Source organism: Antennarius striatus, chromosome 2 (genome assembly GCF_040054535.1).
Source record: "Antennarius striatus isolate MH-2024 chromosome 2, ASM4005453v1, whole genome shotgun sequence".
NCBI classification, from domain to species: Eukaryota; Metazoa; Chordata; class Actinopteri; order Lophiiformes; family Antennariidae; genus Antennarius; species Antennarius striatus.
The window spans coordinates 23,284,278-23,305,656 of NC_090777.1; the positions used below are offsets into that span (position 1 = coordinate 23,284,278).

The following is a 21,379-nucleotide window of genomic DNA, read 5'->3' on the forward strand; positions in this document are numbered from 1 at the left end:
TTCTTTATTAATTATTTTTTTAAAGTTAACTAGCAATTAATCCATCTGACATAAATGAAGGAGGGGATTATAGTATTCATTATTATAGTAGTATTCATTCATTATTTTTAAGCAATTATGTTACTATATACTAGCAATCAAAACAGCAAATATACTGTACATTTTGATTGCTCATAAACAACCGTATATTACAGTATATTATATATATCATATTAAACAACTGGAGTCATCAGATGTATCGATGTAACACCCAACCATCTGTCGTGATTTATTTTTCAGATCAATATTAACAGATTGGAAATTAGATGAGAGAGAGAGAGAGAGAGAGAGAGAGAGAGAGAGAGAGAGAGAGAGAGAGAGAGAGAGAGAGAGAGAGAGAGAGAGAGAGAGAGAGAGAGAGAGAGAGAGAGAGAGAGAGAGAGAGAGAGAGAGAGAGAGAGAGAGAGAGAGAGAGAGAGAGAGAGAGAGAGAGAGAGAGAGAGAGAGAGAGAGAGAGAGAGAGAGAGAGAGAGAGAGAGAGAGAGAGAGAGAGAGAGAGAGAACACAATCTCAAACTTGCGGGAGGCTCAGCTTGCGGAACAAGGTCCTCCGGAAAACCGCGTCACTGCTCGGCGGATTTTTGAAGCGACAGTCGGCGGGTTTGTTTGTTTGTTTGGGGATTACGATGATTGCCACAACTCAACAAAACATGACCACGGAGCTGGTATGTGTGTGTCATTTGTGTAGTTTAATGTATAGTTTGATTCAGATAAGTGTGTGTCTGTGTGTGTGTGTGTGTGTGTGTGTGTGTGTGTGTGTGTGTGTGTGTGTGTGTGTGTGTGTGTGTGTGTGTGTGTGTGTGTGTGTGTGTGTGTGTGTGTTCTGGGGAGAGCCTCCTGTTATGCAGCGGGGGTTCCTCATGTATGACTACAATTCAATTGCCATCGATCCCAGTTTGATCCATTTCGCCCATTTAGACTTTTCCGTCAGTGTTCATCCTCCGTGCGGTGACTGTGCGGTGCGGTGCGGTGCGGTGCGGGTTGATGTGATAACACGACGTCCAGTGCCTCTCACTCTTATTGCCTTTCTGTCCCATGCACAAATTTTTTTTTTCATATATTATCTGCAATCTAATATTGACCCATGTAGGCTGTCCCCTCCGGTCCGGACCTGCAGTGTCAAAGGGGCTCAGATTGATCGGCTGAAGGTGTTCGGTCAATGAAGAAGGCTATGATCCAACATCATCTGTTTGCCCCCTCACACTGTGACACACGACATTGTGCATTCATTGAAATACCCTTGCATGGAGTTTCCATCCTATTGTAACACCAGCTCCTTTGTGACTTTTTCTCTTTCACATTTTATCTGTGCGTTCATCCACACATTCCACAATTACATGTGTTAATCCACTCCGGGGGGGGATCTATAGGACTAATATCTACACATAACTGGCAGGAATTGTTCCCGTCTTTGCATAAAACTTTTGCATGCTACATTAGCCATTGTCCAGTAACATTTCCCTGATGATGGTGTTGCTCAACAGTGTGGTGCAACAATCTAATCCCTTGCCAAGTCAACTAATTAACGCCTCTCAGCCAAGTGTCACCCTTGGGAAAAAGATTTAATCATGAGATCATTAGTATACAGACGGCATTTGGGAGACTGGAGGTGCAGTTAAATTATTGGTTAATTACCTCTTATTGGCGTAATAGAAGCATGGTGATGTTTGACACACCAGCCGTTACTTCATGGTATGTGATCACACCTGCTAATGCGTCTGTGTGATAGTCCTGCAGCATTATTGTCTCTTGAAAGGAGGGGGGGGGGGTTAAACAGTCCATTAACTGCAAATGTCGCAACATTTCTTTCCACAGTCTCCAATCAATGTGCTTTGCACAGTAAAGCAACTAATGAGGCAAACTTGTGGAATAGATTGTTATGATTTCCTTTGTTGGTGAGCATTGTAGGGGATGTTGTGGATTTCTGTTAGCATCGTAATATAATATACTCTCAGAGAGAGTTCAATACTGTGACAACACTCTGTCTAACTCAAATCAGAAAGCAGCATCTCAGATTCATGCTTGAAATATATTGTGGTCTGGTTCTGGTTCAGATAATCCCTGGCATTAAGGAACAAAAATGTATTAGTTATCTTATTAGTTTCCCTAAATGTTTGTTGCTTCATTCTCAAAGGGAATCATTTATCAAAATGACAGCTGTCATGTTCTGTCCTCATATTTTATTACGACTACATCGCCGCCAACTCTCCTACATGTGTTTTGCTGATTCTGCTTGTTTCCTAAGGCGGGAACTTGGTCTCTGTGAGTGGCCGGACATGTGGAGGAAGAGCTCCCTCATACAGAACGCCTTTTATATCATAGTGCTTCTATTTTTTTTTCTTCGCATGATGGTGAGCATAGAAAGAGTAAGACAGCAAAGAAGCCTTGCAGCAGTAGAGGCTAAAGCAGTTCGTCTTTTATTTTGCAAAGGTTGGTGCTGCATTGTCTAGCAATATCCTCTAGGGCAAAAAGCCAGCCCTGTTAGTCCCATATGGCTTCTGTGCCACCTACTGTTTTTTCCAAGATAAGGAACACAAAGGGAGAAATTATGGCGCAGTGAGAAAGAGCACAGAAATTCCTCTGGACAGCTGATATGAATCAGTATTGAGCTGTGGGGTGTCATTACCACAGCGGGATGGTAATAGTGTATTCCAACATACTAGCCTGCTAATTGTGACCTTTATTTTACATCAAGCAGTAAGCAATATTGACATGATAATACAAATGTGGATTAGTCAATTATTTAATGCCTTCCCTCGTGTGCCGTCACACAGATGTGTGAAAGCCAGGGTCATATAGGCGATATTGACGGGTGTGTGTGTCTGCCAATAGAACCCCACCCCCCCCACCCCTTTATGATGTTGGTTATTTCATTGATGTGTCTGCCAATGTCATGTGCGTAGTAAACATCACTGCCTGAAGTCAAAAATGCTTTGGAGGCACCTAAATTAGAAAACCAGGATCCCCACACGAGTGCATCAGGTCCTTCATTCTTCTGTGTGTAATTTACTGTCAGATTCTTCACGCCTCAGAGACACAGAGGACCAAGTTAAGAAGATCTCCTGAGGCCAATTTATGAATTCATTCAACTACCAGGATTCTGCACGACGTAGCCATGTTGCATGCCGTGCAGCATAAGTAATTGTGTTGATCTTACCTGTTTTTTTTAAATGTGTGAACTCAATCAGTATGGTTGGAATTGTATGATTTTGTGCATGACGCTCTGAAAATACAATCGGCTGTGGGGGGAGGATGTATGGAGAACAGGCTGTTCCAGTCTGATAAGCATGATTTTTGAGTTGAAATGGAAGAAAAGTCTAGGTCTCTGTTTCACAAGAGGCGTAATAATTTACAAGAAACTGGGTCAACAGAGGATGTCTAAAATTTGGATGTTTCTCTGCTATTAATTGTTTCCCTCTGGACCTCTTGCAACTGCACACAGCATCGATCCTCTGGTTGGGTTGTGTGAAAATCCCCTCGCTCTGCTGGCAAACACAAGAGCATTCTCTGCTCCGAGGCAGTTCTGCAGAGGTTGCCAAAAAAATCCTCTCAAGGGGCCTCCTTCGAGAGAGTTATCCATAAACATAAAGAGCTTTCCCTTTGCGTTCTCTCGCCCTTCAGTTGTTGACTGGCACCTCATCTAGTCTTCCTCTCTAACTCCTGCGGGATCATACGGCGTGAATATAATAGATGGCCCACTTAAGGAGGTTCAAGTGATTCAATTTTGATTGGGCTCAGTGGAAACCCTGTTCTGAGGTGTATCGGTGTGTCCGTCAGGGCGGGTGAATGACGCCTTCAGCTCAGCTCTGCATCTGTTCACCTGTGCCAGCAGTTTGTGCTGCAATGCATCCCCCGGGCAACTGGGACCGACAGCATCGCCGCCGTTCACCGTGGGGATCCTGCTCAGCCTATATTCACCTCATTTGCAAGTGTAACAACCCCGCCGCCTCCCTTCCTTGTTCACCCAAACATGGGGTTCTCCCCCGTCTGTCTCCATGATACAACTTTAATTGGAAGTACAGTTTTCTGCCTGGGCTCAGGGGAATGAAAGGAGTTGCGAATCCCATTATGAGGACATTTCAGCTCAGTAATTAGATGGAGGGTGGTGGAATGAAAACGCTGTGTGATGGATTCAATCAAGTGTAGGAATTTAATTTAAAATATACACTTCTATTGTGAAATCCTGCAATCATTTCAAGTCTTTGTAACACCTTGCATGATATGACGCCATCATACTCAACCATTGCTGCAGATGGTTTATATCCAGATTGATATACCAAGGAAGGACTGTTTTTCAATTTTATCACCTTTCAGTCTAACGTGAAGATCCATAGGTCCAGTGTAACTCAGTATTTACTTTATAGTCCCAAAGCCTTCAAAGACTAATGTGGGTTTCAGATAATGGTTCTTCTTTGAGGTACTGTGTGCCAAGGGGAGAGGAGAAAGGCATAAATCAGAGTGTAAGAAATGTCAGTAGATGCACAGACTCGGACATCATTCACTCAGCTCAGCCTGCTCGGAGGATTCAAACAGGACGTTAAAGTTATCGCTGCAGATGTGAATGGTATTGGTTTTCATCTAAACATTTCATGACACCACATTGGAGGGGCTCTATTTAAAATGCGACCTTGGCAACCGGTCAGCACAGAGCTCACCCTGTCCTCCGTTCATGTCAGGATTTAAGTATACCTGCTTCCTTGTGACAAAAGGTGAATAAATGTGGTAAAATATATAAGATTCATGTATTTCTATCTTAACAAAATATCCCTCTGCGTCTGCTTTCAGTGTGCTGACCTTTAACCTCCAGCTCCTGCTGAATATCCCTCATCTGTCGTTTTTGACCTCAGTTCATTGTCAGCTTTCAGCACTTAAACTTGTAATGTGCCAGGGGCTTCCAGTTATATAGGAAGGACTTTGACTTTGTGGAGAGGAAGTATAAAACCTTGTCCGGCCAGATTTGGAGGACAGCCGATGTGTTCCAGGGGGCCCAGAGAACCGGTCATCCTTTGACCGGTGAGCCTTGTACAAACCTGGCCTCTCCAAAGCCTGGAGGGCAGTCATCGGGACAAGTGAGGGTAAATCGGAAAGAACGGCAGGCATTAATGATGGAAGAATTCTTATAGGTGCTCTATGATTGAACTCTCACGCGCCATTGGACTAGTGGCTCCTGCAGTGCAAACCACTCCATATAAGGGAGCAGAGCGCAGCAGGGGAATGGCGTGCATTTGAGTTAAATTGTGACCACTCCTGATGCAAGCTCATCACATCAGTTCCCCCTTGATGGCCGACAATAGTACGCGAGAACCTGAGCCGTAATCTAAAGCTTTGCTCGATTGGTAACGGAAACCTTCTCAGTGATTCATTGCATAATTATACAGTCCCTGTCGAATATATCCTGAACCCGTGAAGTGGGAGGCAGTTCTCTGAAGGCATACTTTCATTTTAGGCATTGTACGTTTCACGGCATCCATCCTCATCTATTTTAGCAGAACCACACAGTCCATTGGTCGAGTAACCGGCGAATTGAGGCAAAGGCAGAGAAAAAAATGATTGAGAAGGCAAAATTATTGCTACAAGTAAAATCTGACCTCTCAAAATACAGCATTTGTATTCATGTCTGTGGAAGATTTGAGTAATTCATCAAAGTGTCTGTGATGCTTGAGAACAGTTTTATTCTCCAGAGGCTCACTCTACTAATATGCCTGTCAAGTAGAAATCTCTGTGAGACCATGGAAATGAAGCAGAACTAATGTCGTCCTCCTCAGCTGGGCTCACGTTCAGCTCCGTGTTTGTTTGTGCTCTTTTCCTATCAGGACCTGGGGAGTACAGACGGTCCCCCGCGGAACTGGAAGGGCATAGGAATTGCCATGGTGGTGATCCTAGCTGTTATGTCTCTGGTTATTCTCTCTGTCGTCATCCTCACGCCCGGTAAGAAGGGTAAATAACAAAGGGATTAAATGAATGAGGTGACATTTAGTGCTTATTTTCTATCTGATGCAGAGTTAATAGAGGAGATTGGTGTCACTATTGTTTCTGCAGGGTATGAGGCTCTGGCTAGCAGCTTAGTTTACAACTAATCATCCTATCAGCTCCTCTAAATCACTTAAATTAACACAATGTGTAGAAAACGTTAAGGAGTTCTTTATTTTTTTCTGAACAAAATATCCGTCTGCCTCCTTTTTTTGAAATGCACTGACCTTTAACCTTCAGTTCCTGCAGAATACTGAAAGTCTTTCACAGTAAAAATTCTCTCAGTCACTGTCGCTTGGTTTGAAGCAGTTTCCTGGCAACCATAAGAGAAGTTTTAGCTTGAAACATTAATTCCTTGAAAATCAGATAATCATTCTTTTACTTCATTACAGATTATTAATATTACAGATGATATACAGCATATTCAATAATACTTGACCCTGCATTTTAATCCGCTCCCCCACAGACATGGAAACAGGATTCAGGAAGTCAATCATTTGATCCTAATGTAGACCAGTATTTTACAGATGTTGCAAATGTTTCACACATTAAACATGCATTTACAATGTAAATAATGAATCCAAGACCAAAACATGAATGTAGGCCAGGCTGAAGTGTTCTCGCTTTTCTGTTTGCTGAACTAACTGTCCTTCTCTCTGCCTCTGAAGACGAGTCTCACCTCTTACTCCGTTCTCATCTCACTATGGATGATCTGGAGAGAGAAGAGTTCAAAGTTCACGACCCCTGTGTGACATGGTTGGATGGTAAGGATCCCTCGCCTTATTTGTAATTGCACTTGACTGACAGAGCTATCGAGACCTTTTAAATCCTAAGTGAAAATCAGCTGCTGGTTTGTGAACCCTGCAGCCATCTGCGTCTCCGTGGATTTGAGTCTTCGAGTTTTCGCTTTAACAAGACAGGAAACATCTCCTCCCTGAACTGTCTTCATCTTTTTAGAGAATGAAGTGGCCCTCTGCACCAGAGATGGGCACATCCTGTCGTTCAGCCTCAACAACAACCTCACCACCACTCTTCTGGACAACAGCTCCCTGGTGAGTCCCTACCACGGCTTCAGAGGGCAGGGAATGCATTTCAGCATTGATTGGCTTATAATCACAGACAGCGGGACGCATCTACCGTCCGATGGGGAAGGGGAAGTCTTGAGATGTTGCAGAGGGAGTTCCCGCCATACTGCATCTCACATTTGGGACAAACAAAAAAAAGATCTGGCATAGCGACAGCATCAGCTAAGAGCTGCGCTGTGAGCCCTCAGCATGCGCCTTCAAAGGGAATGTCAGAGCAGGGGTATCGGTTTGAACGCCGCCTCTGTGCGACACTGGAGGGAGACTTATGTGGGTCATCACAGAGCATCTTAAAGCAGGGTTGCGTTGTTTAGTTACACTTGACAGAAAAGTCATCCTTGTTTTAACGTGTGGTTTGGTGTGTTTGGCACAAACCCAAATGGAAAGTGTAATGATTTCATTACACATTGCTAGACTGACCCCCAGAGGTCAACAGCAAAAGTTCTGTCACCATGAGTCAACCGTGACCCGATGGGGTCGTCCATGAAGCGTCCTTCCCACCATCTGACAAAAAGAATCCTTGGCTGCAGAACAAAGACGAATCACGACAGCCTGCAGAAATTAAAATCTACTTTTGTGTTTCTAATTATTTTCCTCACCGAAGTTAACTTGTTCTCATCAAGGCCAGAACATTTTTAAATGGATTAAAAGGGATAAGCACGGCCCAATAATACATTACAGTCTATTGAAATAAACCAAATTAAAACAGGTGCAACATTTACAAGCTGTCGGAGTCAGGAAAACATTCAAGGGGCTGCAAAGTCAACCTGTTTTAAAGGCCTGATTTATCTGAGCTGTCTTTTCTTTTCTGCAGGATCTGACCGCCACTAAATTCCAGGTGTCTGCAGACAAGAGGTTTGTCCTCTTGGCGCATAACATTCGACCGGTAAGCCCTCTGTGAATTACATGTTGGCTCTGATTTATTCCTAGAAAACACAATCAAGCTTTCTACCTTCAGAAAACACGTAGGCAGTAAATTATTCACAAACATGAAGGACAAGCTGTTGCCGCGCATACACACACACACACACACACACACACACACAGACACACACACACTCTGATCTGTTGTGACCTTCCGGACACGAGGAGGTGTGTGTGTGTGTGTGTGTGTGTGTTTGTGTGATGATACTGCAACAGCAGTAGTCTTTAGCTCTCTAACAGAATGACTGGGGTAACATGCAGGAAGCTGAATATTTAATCTGGTTTACGGGCGAAGGTGTAGGGGCCGTGAGGAAAGCATGGCGATCAGCAGGAAGTGTGTAGCAAGGGGGGACATCCAGGGGAGGAAAAGGTAAAGTTGGAACCGCAGTAATGAAATCACTCAGGAGGAATTTTAATGAGAAGCTGAGGAGAATCACAATCGCAGGTGGATTTCTGATAAGCATTGCAGTACAGCCAGGACGCACAGATCTTTCGCTCCCTCTCCTCTAACAGAAAGCTTTGCGCTGGCTCACTTTGTAAATATCCACACCGTTGTTAATAAATTGCTGACTCGTTCCTCAAAAGGCCGAGGAGATTCTCCAGCTTGTAATCCGCCAGGGAAGAAAATGGAATTAGCAGGGAATGAACGCCTTCAGTGCATTTAACACACATTTCCTCTAGAGTGCTGCTTTTCTTCTTCATCTGTGTGTATCATGTCTGTGTAGTGTGTGTGTGTGTGTGTGCGTGCGTGTGTGTGTGTGTGTGTGTGTGTGTGTGTGTGTGTGTGTGTGTGTGTGTGTGTGTGTGTGTGTGTGTGTGTGTGTGATTGCACACAGCATTCGTCTCAAGCACATCCAGCATGGCTGAATTATTGAGCAGTCGACATGCGTCTGATCAGTTTCCACATCTCACATCTCTCTCAGATCTCTCCTCATTTTGCGGGTTGCTCTGGTTGATTCGTGTCACCTCATTAGCATACAGTTCCTTTGATGTCAGCAGGAATTTCCTATTCTCATCCTGCATGCCAAGTTTAAGGAATCGGGGACCTGGAGTCGTTGGTATATTTAAACATGAATAGGTGAGGATGGTTGGCAGTTTGTGAGCGAGGGACATTCCTCCACTCTTCCTCACCCTGGCTCACTTTTTTTGCCGTCTATCTCCGGAGGGGTTGGGTTGGGTGGGGTGGGGGTGTGGGATGCTGACTGAAGCAGTTTGAGCTCCTGTGCCTTGCCTCGCTGTTTGGAAGGGGAGCGGCGCGCTGATCTGCGCGTCAGAGAAATGATAGGGAAAGAAAGACGCTGGGGAAAGCCACTCGTGAAAGATGTACACAGTGGTGTGTGTGTGTGTGTGTGTGTGTGTGTGTGTGCACTGCCTGGTTGAAATCAATCCAGATGGTGATCAAACAGAGATGCTGAAGGGAGGAGGCTGCACCGTGGAGGATGTAGGGGGAAAGTTGCAAAGCTTCTCCAGGTTTCCTGTCAGCTTCTGGAGGATTTTGACGCACGGTGTTAGTGTCCGCTGGGTAGAAAATAAATGGATTTTGATAAGAGGGCATGAGTTAGGGATTTGGACCACATGGGTACAAGACAAAGCCGATTTCTTGCAGGAAAAGGTCTCACCTCAAAAAGCCGAGACAACAAGTTGATGTGGAAGAGAGAAAGAAAAGAGAGTCTGGAGTTGGAGGTGTCTCGGATTGATGAGCCAAGGCAAAGAAAAATGTACAGTTTAGGGATAAATAACCCGTCTGCAGTCTGCAGCAAATGCTGATGGGTGCTGGGATGAGAGGCGGTGCATTTTGGAGGGGCTGCTCAGAAATGCTTGTGAGGCAGGAACGATGCTAAGATGGAATGATTCTATTATCTCCCTGGTGTTATCTCGCGGTTTACATCACATTCCAATAATCACGCTCGAGCAAAGGCTTGTTATACGTTTCCTTTGTCACATCCCACCACGGCATGTTCTGAGGGTTTAATCTATACATTGTACCCCCCCACCCCCAAGTGGATTCGGGGTGGGGGGCAGTGGGTAGTTACGGGGGGTTGAAGAGAGCAGTGTGATCTGGAGGATTTATGGTGCGTCGCTTGCAGCCGCATTAGAATTCATTCAGGCTCAGGCAGACAGATGCTTTCACCCCCCCACCACCCCGTTCATCACACAGGCACACGGGGAACACACAGCCTACGCCACCGGCGCCATGATCTTCAATCACCGGGAGAATCTGTAGTTTCCTTGACAAATCACAAACAGCTGAGTGAACATGCTGCCCCGGGCAACGCTGAAGAATGAGCCTCCCTCCTCATCCAGACTGGTCCTGACTCGACCTGTCAGCTCTGGCCAACTCTCTCTGCATCCTTTCCTTCCTGTCTAATGCCCTCCTACACTTTTCCTTTCCTTGCTTGACCAGTTCATTCCTTCCTCTTCCTCTTCCTCTTCTTGCCGTTATATTACCGCTCTAGTCCCACACACCCCTTTGCCGCAATCAGATTTTAGTTTCATTTAGATAGCCTGTTATTCCCCCTCTTTTATCCCTGCAGCTCTACTCCGACATCTCTGACTTTTTTTCCCAACAACGGTCGAACATCACAGAAGGGAAATCCAATTTCCCTGCTGAGTTAGAAGACCTGACATGTAATTTCTCTGCTTTTTCCAAGATACACTGGCTTTTGAGAGTTCAGAGGCCAAATAGCCTCTTTCCATCCCATTCCTTGAGGAAAGGAACAGTACGAATCAATGCATGACCTAAAATTTTGCAGGTAATGCGATTGATTGCAGTTGAGAAGTACATGTGGCCGTTCGATCATCGATTCTGATCCCTTTAGTCTTCTTCAACATGTTAATTTAATTAATCATTGAGCTGCCGGTGCTTGCGTCAGCACCGCAACAGCAGCCGCAGTCGATCCCAGGATATTAGCTCCAATGATGCTGTTTAACTGGGGTGTCTGTCCTAGATTCTGCGCTCTCCTTTCGTGTTCAGTCTCTTTTTAGTCGGTGCCCGTGATTTTAAATTCTTCAGACATTGATTCTAGTAATTATGTAACGTGGAAGAAATGGCGTCTTAATGACTCTTAAATTAAATGTATAGCATTAAGCTGCTGCTGACTCCAGAAAATCGACTATTGAAGCACTGTCCATTAGGAAAGACCACAAGTACAGATACTTACAGTAAGGTTAAAGAATCACATCAAATTGTTTTCAATTATTTAACTATTCTTAACTCAAAGGAGGTGGTTATCGTTTTTGTTTTTTTGTTATTTTTGGCTGCTAAGATAGCTAATAGTATTATGTTGTTAATAAGCACACCAGGACGATTCCAACTTCTACAGTTGGGGTGTCATGTTGGAGGACATAAGAGTGTCACTTTATCACGGAACTGTCGATTTTCGATGCAGTGACACAACAGAACACAGAGCTGGTTTCATAGAGGTTTACACTACCTTGTGTCGTTCGGTTAATAGAATAATTCAGGCTTCATTGAGCTTCTCATTTCTAATTCTGCAGCGTAATGGCCTTGCTGCCCTTTTATACAAGCAATAATCCACTTAATGCTGCTCTTTGCAAAGATTTCAGAAGAAATTAAAGAGTACAAGTGCAGCTTTTTGTTGATTATTGTGTAAATGCCAGGTCGGTCCTCAGCAGTTTCCTCCTTCACCTTGCTTTCATTTGCATTTATCCGTCCTTTATATAAGTATAACAAGCATGTGTCAGTACTGAAATATGTGTGTTGTCATATAAGTGCAGCGCACCTGTGTGCATGATATCCTCTACCTCTTTCAGGTGTTCTCTCAGTCCTTCACAGCCTCCTATGCTATCTACGATGTGGCTAATGGGTAGGTGCAATCATGAATGCTAATGCATGGGCCGCACTGGGCATGAGTGTTACCAATGCAAGCAGACCCGCGACGTGAAAAACCTCCCCCCAGAGTGTGTCCCATCAATCAGAATCTGATGTTCCTGTCAGACATGCTTTCATTCGTCCGTGTTCTTTCCAGGTTCCATATTCCAAGCATAAGACTTGTCTTTCAGATTTCACTGCCTGAGATTCATAATCAGCATTATGTCATTGGGAAAAACCTGCTGTAGCTCCAGATGCTTCAAGGAACAGTTTTGACAAGGATTTCAGGAGGACACCGCAGTCTTGATCGTCGCCTGGAAGGGAAATGTCGGCCCTTGTCTGAGGACGAACTGAAACGGGACTAGAAACGTGACAGAGTTGTTTCACTCTTGCATGACCCGACCCCGTTCTCTGTTTTGTTTCCTTTCTCTGCATCTTGCTCTTTTGTCCTCGCAGCACATTATCTCACTCAAGCTAACCTCAAGACCAGAGCATGGATGAACCTCAGAGGGCTTTTTACAGAACTTCACTAAACGGGCAGGGGGCCCTCATGTTGGAGCTTTTTGTGTGTTTTCCAGGGATCTGCTGGAGCTCAGGCCTCCAGAAGGGGAGAAGGAAGTCCTACAGTACGCTTCCTGGGGACCGCAGGGGAACCAGCTGGTGAGCCAGGCGCTTCCTCTTTCTCTGTGTGGTTTCTCTGCATTAACTGTTCTCGTGAACGTGATGAGAAATCAGGCGACGCTACAGCTTCCCACGAACGGTGCCTCCATTTGACGATGATAAAATCGGTGCTATCACTTCACTGTCGCTACCAGATCAATTCCAACCTGGAGGTTTTTACAGTGACTGCTGCTATAATGAAGTTGTTTTACTCTCATGAGAAATTCATCTTTCTCTGTCTGATGTAAGTGTCTTTTGCCGTTATGCTGGTGCTCATCCTCAGCATATTAACCAGCCAGTAAAGATGTATTGGCTCTCACTTATCTGAACACTCTAGCTGATGATTCATTCATTATCGGATGACACTCAATTCATGCACCCGAAGACGAAGCATGCGCCAGCGCTTGTCTTTGTTTAATGGATTTGCGTCGTTCGTCTCTGCCGCTCATGCTAGGCCTTCGTGTTCGATGGAGATATCTACTACAAGCCAAGCGCGACCAGCAGACCTCTTAGGCTCACCACCACCGACCAGGAGAGGAACGTGGTGAACGGGCTCTCCGATTGGACGTACGAAGGTAGGAGGTCGTCCAGCTTCACGGAAAAAAAAAATCTGTGTGAGTGGGGAAACAGGATAGAACTGAAGCGGGTCTCTTAAACAGAGGAAGTGCTGCTGACGTACGTCGCCCACTGGTGGTCGATGGATGGGGCGCGGCTGGCATACCTCACCATCAACAACTCTGCCACACCTGTGATGGAAATACCTCAATTCTTAGGCGGTCTCTACCCGTCAAATGTGATCTTCCCCTACCCCAAGGTAAAAATGTCCTCAGACTAGAGTGTAGCTGATGCAAAAGGAATTGTGGTTAATTTTGCCATTGTACCTTAAATTATATCTTTTTTGGAATGAATTTTACGAATTGCTTCACAAGAGCAGCAAATTAAAGGAAGCAACGCCGTGTCTGCAAAGGTAGACACAAATTCCATAGAGATAAATAAAAGCCTTGAAGAGGAAAATCAAATTCAAGTAAATATAGCAAACACTGTCAGATAAAAGTGTGTTGTAAGGATGGATTTTTAAAAAATACCACTGGCCTTTTGTCTTAAGGCGGGTCTCTCTGGAGCCTGAGGGTTGTGACTATGAACTGTCTCCTTTAGTCTTCAGCTGCTCCATTGGAGGCATTAAAAAACGTCTTCCCGAGGGCCTCTGTGCTTGCTGATGCATGCGCTGTGGTAGGGTTGGAAACATAGCTGGAAGAGAGGCCACGAAAGGCCTCGGAAGTAATCAGAATGCTCTTCAACTCCAGCCTAACACAGAGTGGTACCCGGTGCAGAGAGGAGAGAGCAACACGATCTTGTGTCACAATCAAACCATCTGGCAGACGCTGAGATTGCAGGAGCTGTGACCAGCTGGCGGAGCTCGCTGTAAAGTCAGTCGAGCGCCAAAGTAATGGGGAAAATATCTCGACCAAATTTATGTCTGGATCAAAGTAGCAGACCGAGTTTCCCTCTGCTGCTGGCATGGCAAAGGATTTGCCAAAAATTTAATTCTTTGAATTTATTTGCTTTTATTTTTGTTTTTGTGCTCACAGGCGGGCTCCAGCATCCCATCTGTCAGTCTGTTTGTGGTGAACCTGTACGGTCCAGCTCACACTTTGGAGATGATGCCTCCTGACTCCCTGAGGACCAGGTAATACCACCTGTATGAATTTACCGGCAGATGAATTCACTTGTTAGCATTAGCATGTGTTTGCGTGGGATCACGTTTGTTCCCGTTCTTTTCCCGTCCTCACTGTGGTTTTCTGTCGCCCCATTCAGAGAGAGCTACATCTCCATGGTGACCTGGATCAGCAGCACCCGCCTCGCGGTCCGTTGGCTGAATCGTGCCCAGAACCAATCGGTGCTCTGCGTGTGTGAGGCCACCACGGGGGCGTGCTCAGAGGTGTGTGGTCATCGGTTGTTTTGGACATCTGTCATGATGTTGATGTCAGTGCATTGGACTAATGAACATCCATTAATTGATTCTACCCCAACAGAAACAAAAAATGACCATGGACATAATGTCCAACCAGCGACAGGTACGTATGGCTCGTCTGTTCACGCCGGGAGATCTTCTGTTTTTAACCTGAACTTTCCTCCAACAGGAAGTTCCGTTGTTTTCCTCCGACAGCTCCGTGTTTTATACCATCCTGCCGGCAAAACAGGGCGCCCGGGGAGAGTTTCACCACATCGCCGGCCTCTCGGCTCAGGTCTGTGAACTTCCGTTCCCCTTGTGGAGTTCCCCCAAGTTCAGAAAACATTAACACTTCATCACGGGTCACGTAAAACGGCGCCGCAACCTATTCCCTTTCTGTTTTTTACTGGAGTAATTTGTTTGCATTTGTTTTCTTCTTAATTACCTAAAGAACACTTTTATCTAAGCAGTCATTGTGCTCATTAGCTGGAATGATGGTTTGTCTTTTACATTATTAAAGGGATTCATTTATATTCATGTCAGTGTTAAAATTAAAGGTCAGTGAAGTGATTAGAAAATGTTTAATGATGCTTTTTGGACATCTAATCTTTACAATGGGAAATGGCAGCTTTTTCTTCTTTATAGAAGAATGAAGTGTGTGAAGGCGTTTGTTTTTACAGCATATTATTCCCGTGTCTTTCCATCTCATCAACTTCGACGATACACAACAATGATAAAACAATTAGTTCTCGTCAGACATCAGGGCTTTCATTTGGCATAAGTTTACGAACCAGGTTGTATTTTCGCTTCTCTGGCTGTATCGCTGACTATTTTTATTTTACATCTGCCTCCCTCTGCTTCGCTCTTCATCTCTTCTTCTCTGTCTAACGCAGCCCGCCATCCCCTCCGTCCCCCCTCGCTTCTTGACATCGGGGAGCTGGGACGTCACCCTGCTCTGCGCCCTGGATGAGACAGCTGGGAAAATGTACGTGACGGCCACATTGTATGGAGCCAGGATGAATTACCCTTCAGTGCTTTTAACACAGCAGCTCCTCACTATTAATGCTTAAGTGACAAGAGGGGATGGGTGGGGTGGGGTGAGGAGGACAATTGCAGCCATCATTAAAACGATCATTTCTGGCTGTGAGCCGAGAGCGAGTTCCAGAAGTGTCAGCTGCTGGACAGCGACTTAATTCAGACCGTAGGTGAACGGCAAACGTTCTCCCCCCCATCGCCTCATGATGTCGTAATGACCTCAGCTCAAAGGCCAGAGGAAAAGACTCTGACCCTGACGACACTCATGGCAGCAGAAGAATAGGACAGGGGATTATTTACACTCCAGCAGAATAAATCACGGCTTTAATCCGTCTTTATCCAGCCGGAGGCAGAGACTGGAGAAGCGATCGACTGAGGTGTAAGAACCAGGAAAGTCAATCCTAGATCTAGTCGGGTGTTTTTCCCAAACAGGTTACTTTATCTTACAATAGTCTTTTTACATTAACATACAGATGGGAAACATGATTTAATGAACGGCGCCTTTCCACCTCCGGTCTATTAAATCACCAACAGTTTACAAAAGGAACGCGTTGCTGATTTCATTCAGGTGCTGGATGATGTAAATACATATGTTTTGATTCCCCTTTTAAATAATTGATGCCCTCCGTGTCATGTGATGGCAGCCGGAGAGGAGCTGATGTTGCGTCTCTCATGAATTTTATGTCGTCATCAGCTACTTCCTGAGTACCGAAGAATCCAGAGAGAGCAGACACCTGTACAGGTGAGCATAATAACCTCTGTTACCTGTGACACCAGATAGATAGATGGATAGGTGATGGATGGATAGATAGGTAGGTAGACGGACAGAGAGACAGACAGACACTTGTGGACGGTTGTGTGATGAACACTCCTGTCTGCTTCCTCACCAATCTCCTCGCGTTCATGTGTTTTTATTGTCTTCCTTCCTTTGTGCTTCAGGTGATAGTCCAATATTATGGGGGAGGATAATGGCCTGTTTAAATGGGGTGTGTGATTAATCATGTGTGAAGTTTGTAAGCAGTGGAGTGTGGAGGGACATTTAGAGACTCAACACTGCCGAACAGACCAATCTGTAGAACAAATTTTATGTCTCGCCTTATTGAACCCTGCTTGTTTTTGAAAGTTCGGCCTGTGGTTTAGTTTACACTTTACTTTAATGTGTTAGAAATCAATGGATCTTTTCCTGGAGCAGATGGAAGTTTTTTTTTAGATTGTTGTTGAATTGGGTCTTTAACCCTCCTTTCCCATTTCCAAGTGTGGACCTGGATGGAGTGTTTCAACGGCGGTGTATCTCCTGTGACCTCATAGATGGGTGTCGTTTCTTTAAAGCTGAATTCAGCCCCAACCAAACCCATTTCACCCTCTACTGCCTGGGTAAGACAGACTGTCTGACCAGGAATATTAAAGTTTCACTTTACTCAGGCTCTTGGATTTATAATGCTCTGTTGGCAATCCTCCCTAGGTCCAGGAATCCCTAAAGTCACAGTTCACAGCACGACGCAGCCCTCCAGTGAGTGTTAACCTCCTAATGCACATACAGGCTACCTGCAGTTCCTCCCGATAGCCTACAGAGGGCGTCCTATCCCGAGGATCAGAAATTTTCTGAATTTACTCCTTGTGAACGTTGCCCTCTATCTGTGACTCTCAGTTACAGCCTCCAGGTTTAGCCCACAGCCTGACACTGATGTGTCTGTATGGATGTTTTATCTTCTGTAGAATACGTCACCTTGGAGGATAACAGCCCTCTGGTTAGAGCTCTGAAGGACAAGAGGCTTCCCGAGACTCTTTTCAGGACCCTCCCTGCAGATCCCCATGGTACACAAAGACATGTTCATCAGATTTAATGATATTTAATCATTTAGTTACTCTTGCGAGTCATGCTTACTCCACAAGGCCAGAAACAGGTTTTCTTTGATAGTGGATGTTTATGTTTACGGATCATTTTTTAGACGTCTTTCATGCTCTGAATGCACTAATAATCCTACCTGTCCTATCATTGTTCTTCAGATCTACATCTAAAGTTATCTCTACCTCAGGGTTACGAGGCCAACCTGCACCCTCTTCTCATCATTGTGTAAGAGTCACCGAAACCAGTCTTACAGTCATTTTACGTCAAATTTCTTCTAAACGACTGTTTTAGTGGGGCTGATCCTGTTTGTCCTGTTGATCAGGGATGGTGTTCCAGGCAGTCAGTCAGTCACTGAGGAATTTTCCCTCAACTGGCCTCAGGTCCTCTCTGGCACGCACAATGTGGCCTTGGCCTGGGTGGATGGCAGGATTGGGGTCGGTCGTGGACAGAAGGCAACCCCAGTGGATCCACGCAAGCTCGGCTCACTTAGAGTCAAAGATTATCTCGGAGTTGTAGAGTCAGTATAGTTATGCAACATATATATATGATCCGTAAGATTAATATGAGGCGATAAGATGAAAATGAGAGTTGGATGCTGAACAGAATTTTATACATCCACAGGTTGTTGATGCAGCTACCATACATTGATGATCGCCGGATGGTCCTGTATGGAAAGGTGACACTAACAGAAGTTAGCTCTATTTTAGAAGCCAGTAAAACCTGTCCCTATTTGTTCAAGCACCATCATTTTGTCCTTGCAGGCATTTGGTGGTTATTTAACACTTAAGATGTTAGCTACTACTGACAAGCTCTTTCAATGCACGGCCGCCGTCGCACCGATAACCGATTTCAGGCTTTACAGTGAGTGGACATCACTTCATGAATTATTCAAGTTGTGGTCCATATATTAGATTAAAAGTTGCTCCACTTTTTTCAGGTGCTGCATTCTCTGAGAGGTATTTAGGCCTGCCAGCTAAGGAGGAGCACGCTTACTCGGTGAGGCTACTGACGTGCTGTGGGTTTGTTTGTATGAAACTGACTTGTCATGAGAGGTAATATCGGGCCTAAAAAATCCAGCCCGACACGAACCGAGGGTATTAACCTGCTCACACCCAACAGTCTTGTTCGGCTTCAGAGTAACTGGATGCATATTTGGATGTCTGAGTCTGAAGAGGTTAATCTGCTCATACAGGTTAAAGGCCAACCAGAACCGAGCCCGACGGTAATAACGCCCAACCCAGCCCAAGCCCGAGGGTATTAAAGCCCAACCCGACCCGAACGTAATTATTGACATTTTGAGCCCGACCCGGCCCGAATTTCAGCCTTGGATTCAGGCTTAAGATCTTACCTCTACTTACAGTGCGTATACGATCGGAAAGGTAAAGTGGCAGGAGAAAATACAGCTGACGCGCAAAGGGAACTGAGCAGGTATTGTAGATGGATGTTTCTCATACAGTGCCTGCTATGTTTTACCTAAATTATGTATTTTATAAGGGTATTCCTTAGTATAATACCCATAGATCGTTTGAGATACATAATATATAAATCTAAATTTATTTAAAAAGTTCAGGCCAGGTCGGGCTTGGATCTTAAGATCTTAAGCCCGAGCCCGAGTAAAAAAAAATCCAGCCCGACTCGACCCAAGCCCAAGGGTATTGAAGCCCGACCCGAAAGTAATTATTGACTTTTTGAGCCCGACCCGACCCTAATTTCGGGTCGGGTCGGGCCCGAACTCGGGCTCGGGCATAAGATCTTACCTCTACTCGCCCTGTGGAAATTCACTACACAAACATAAAAAGCAACAAACAAAAGCAAGAAACAAGTAAGGCTGCAACAGTTCAAATAGAACATCTCTCCATATTTAATTAAGGAAATTCAAACACATCTCTTGATTCCACTTGATGTTGATTTGTATGTTTTATATATACTGTAGTTTACATAGTAAATATAGCTGACTTCTAAAGCCATGGCTTGCATCTAGAGCCAGGAGGTACGTGTACAACACATCATTGTGGTTCATAATGGATGGTTTGTGTTCTATATATTCTACACTATGAAATAAACAAGAGTTCTGATTGTAAGAGCTTCATCAAACTCATCCCTTTGAACCAGCTACGAAACAGAGGGCACTGTCCGAAATAAAATCATGTCATCTGTGTACGAATCGTTCATATAAATAGTAAATGAAAGCGTTCATGGAACGGAGCCATCCTGAAACCGAACAGAGGTTCTTTTGTTCTGCTACTAAAATATTTTGTAAACCAATTTCGAAGTTTACAGAGATAGTTATTCCATCAAATTCTAATCTACCGGTAAATCTAATAAAAACTTAATTTATTGTGGGGATGTCAGCTGGGAAGACGCCATGCTCAGATGATGTGTATATTTTCAGACCGCCTCTCTGCTGGAGGAAGTTAACAAACTAAAAGACGAGAACTTCCTTATCCTGCATGGAACTGCAGATGGTGAGATTTTGTTCCATTTAAAGTTTTAAGAGTTAATTCCCACGTTTCTTGTTTCATGATTTTAATGTATGTAAATGTGTTTGTCCAAAGCGAGGGTACACTTCCAACACAGTGCTGAACTCTTGAGCCGACTGGTGAAAGTGGAAGCCAACTATTCCCTGCAGCTGTACCCGGACGAGGGCCACACCCTGAGAGATCTGCGTAGCGTCCAGCACTTCCAGCGGACTGTGGTAAATTATCTCCAAACCTGCTTGAAGCACAGCATCCTCCTAGATCCCGTAGAAGATGATGAAGAAGAAGATGACTGAGCCCACAGCCCCTTCCCTTCTTTTTGAAGGGCTCTTATGGATTTTACATCTTACTTTTGGTCAGACTACTAGACACAAGAGTACAGGAGTGGGGACCAAGCATATTAGATCACCTCCAACATCGTCTGGAAAAATTGATGTATGGTATGCCATGTTGCACACAATTATTTCTGCTGTTAAAATGTATGTTTGAGGCCCTGTTTGTCTGCAGGTGATGTGGACCAGAGGTCCACGGATTCTGCCAAGAGTTTACAAAGATTTTAAAACATGCATGTCGTAATGGCTGCATGATGTGGATTACTTTACGTTGTACCCTCTGTGTTTTGCAGGTCTACATTTCACCCACCTGGGTTGAAAGTTCAAAATCTGCCAAAAGCTGGGCACACATTATAGGACATTAAAATCTTAATTGATCCTGTGAAAAGAAAAGTTATGAATTCAATAACTGTAATAAGGTCTGCTGAAAGAAAATCAAAGTAAAGGATTGCTAATCAAAGGACTGCTAACTCCAGGCGGGCAGATACAAGCAATTTGAAAGCTAAATTCAGACATGTAAACTGATCAGACTCCATTTTTAAGTTGTCATTTTCAAGTCACTTATTTCGTCTTTTGTACAGTGTGTTCCCGGCTCACAAACTGTAGTTTTAACTGAGCATATGTATCCTTCTAAATATGCCAAATACATTTTGTGGACTTTATCCACTGGTATTATTAGTGTAATTTTGCATTGTGTGATTAAGAATGAGTATGTAAATGACTCTATTTTCATCAAAAGCTCGGATTTGAGAATGATTGCAACAATGTGGGTCTATGTAATGTGTCTGGAAGAATGGTATGTCTCTGTTTGGAGACATCTTGGCATTTAAATCATTAAACTTCCTTTTGAAAAATTGTTTGCCATTATATTATACAGTAGTTCCTAAATGTATTGGACGCGAGCTTGACCATCAAATAATGAAACAAAATGAATGCGTCTGGTTTATTAGTTAATATAATATTCCTTTTTTCCAACAACCCTTGACGTTAAAGTTTTAATTTCTCATTTCCAGCCAAAATAAACCACCCAACATACCCAAAATATACCCATCAAGGGTATGATCTTAAAAAAAAAATCAACTAAAGGGATACCAATGAAAATATATACACACACACGTGTGTGTGTGTGTGTGTGTGTGTGTGTGTGTGTGTGTGTGTGTGTGTGTGTGCGCGTGTGTGTGTGCGCGTGCGTGCGTGTGTGCATGTAAGTACATATTGTTTGGGATAAA

General features: G+C 44.3%; 1 protein-coding gene across 1 annotated transcript; it reads left to right on the plus strand.

Moving 5' to 3' along the window:
- The first annotated feature begins 571 nt into the window (after window positions 1-571).
- Window positions 572-20,947, plus strand: LOC137606954 (inactive dipeptidyl peptidase 10). Its single transcript, XM_068332316.1, has 25 exons — window positions 572-703; window positions 5,852-5,966; window positions 6,677-6,772; window positions 6,966-7,060; window positions 7,905-7,976; window positions 11,789-11,841; window positions 12,425-12,506; window positions 12,961-13,081; window positions 13,166-13,320; window positions 14,096-14,193; window positions 14,322-14,445; window positions 14,540-14,581; window positions 14,648-14,752; window positions 15,351-15,442; window positions 16,187-16,234; window positions 16,748-16,866; window positions 16,955-17,002; window positions 17,209-17,307; window positions 17,500-17,566; window positions 17,664-17,858; window positions 17,963-18,017; window positions 18,103-18,202; window positions 18,279-18,337; window positions 19,734-19,806; window positions 19,897-20,947. Exons 1-25 carry the CDS (start codon window positions 665-667, stop codon window positions 20,112-20,114), a joined length of 2,370 nt encoding a protein of 789 aa, XP_068188417.1. The 5' UTR covers window positions 572-664; the 3' UTR covers window positions 20,115-20,947.
- The last annotated feature ends 432 nt before the right edge of the window (window positions 20,948-21,379 follow it).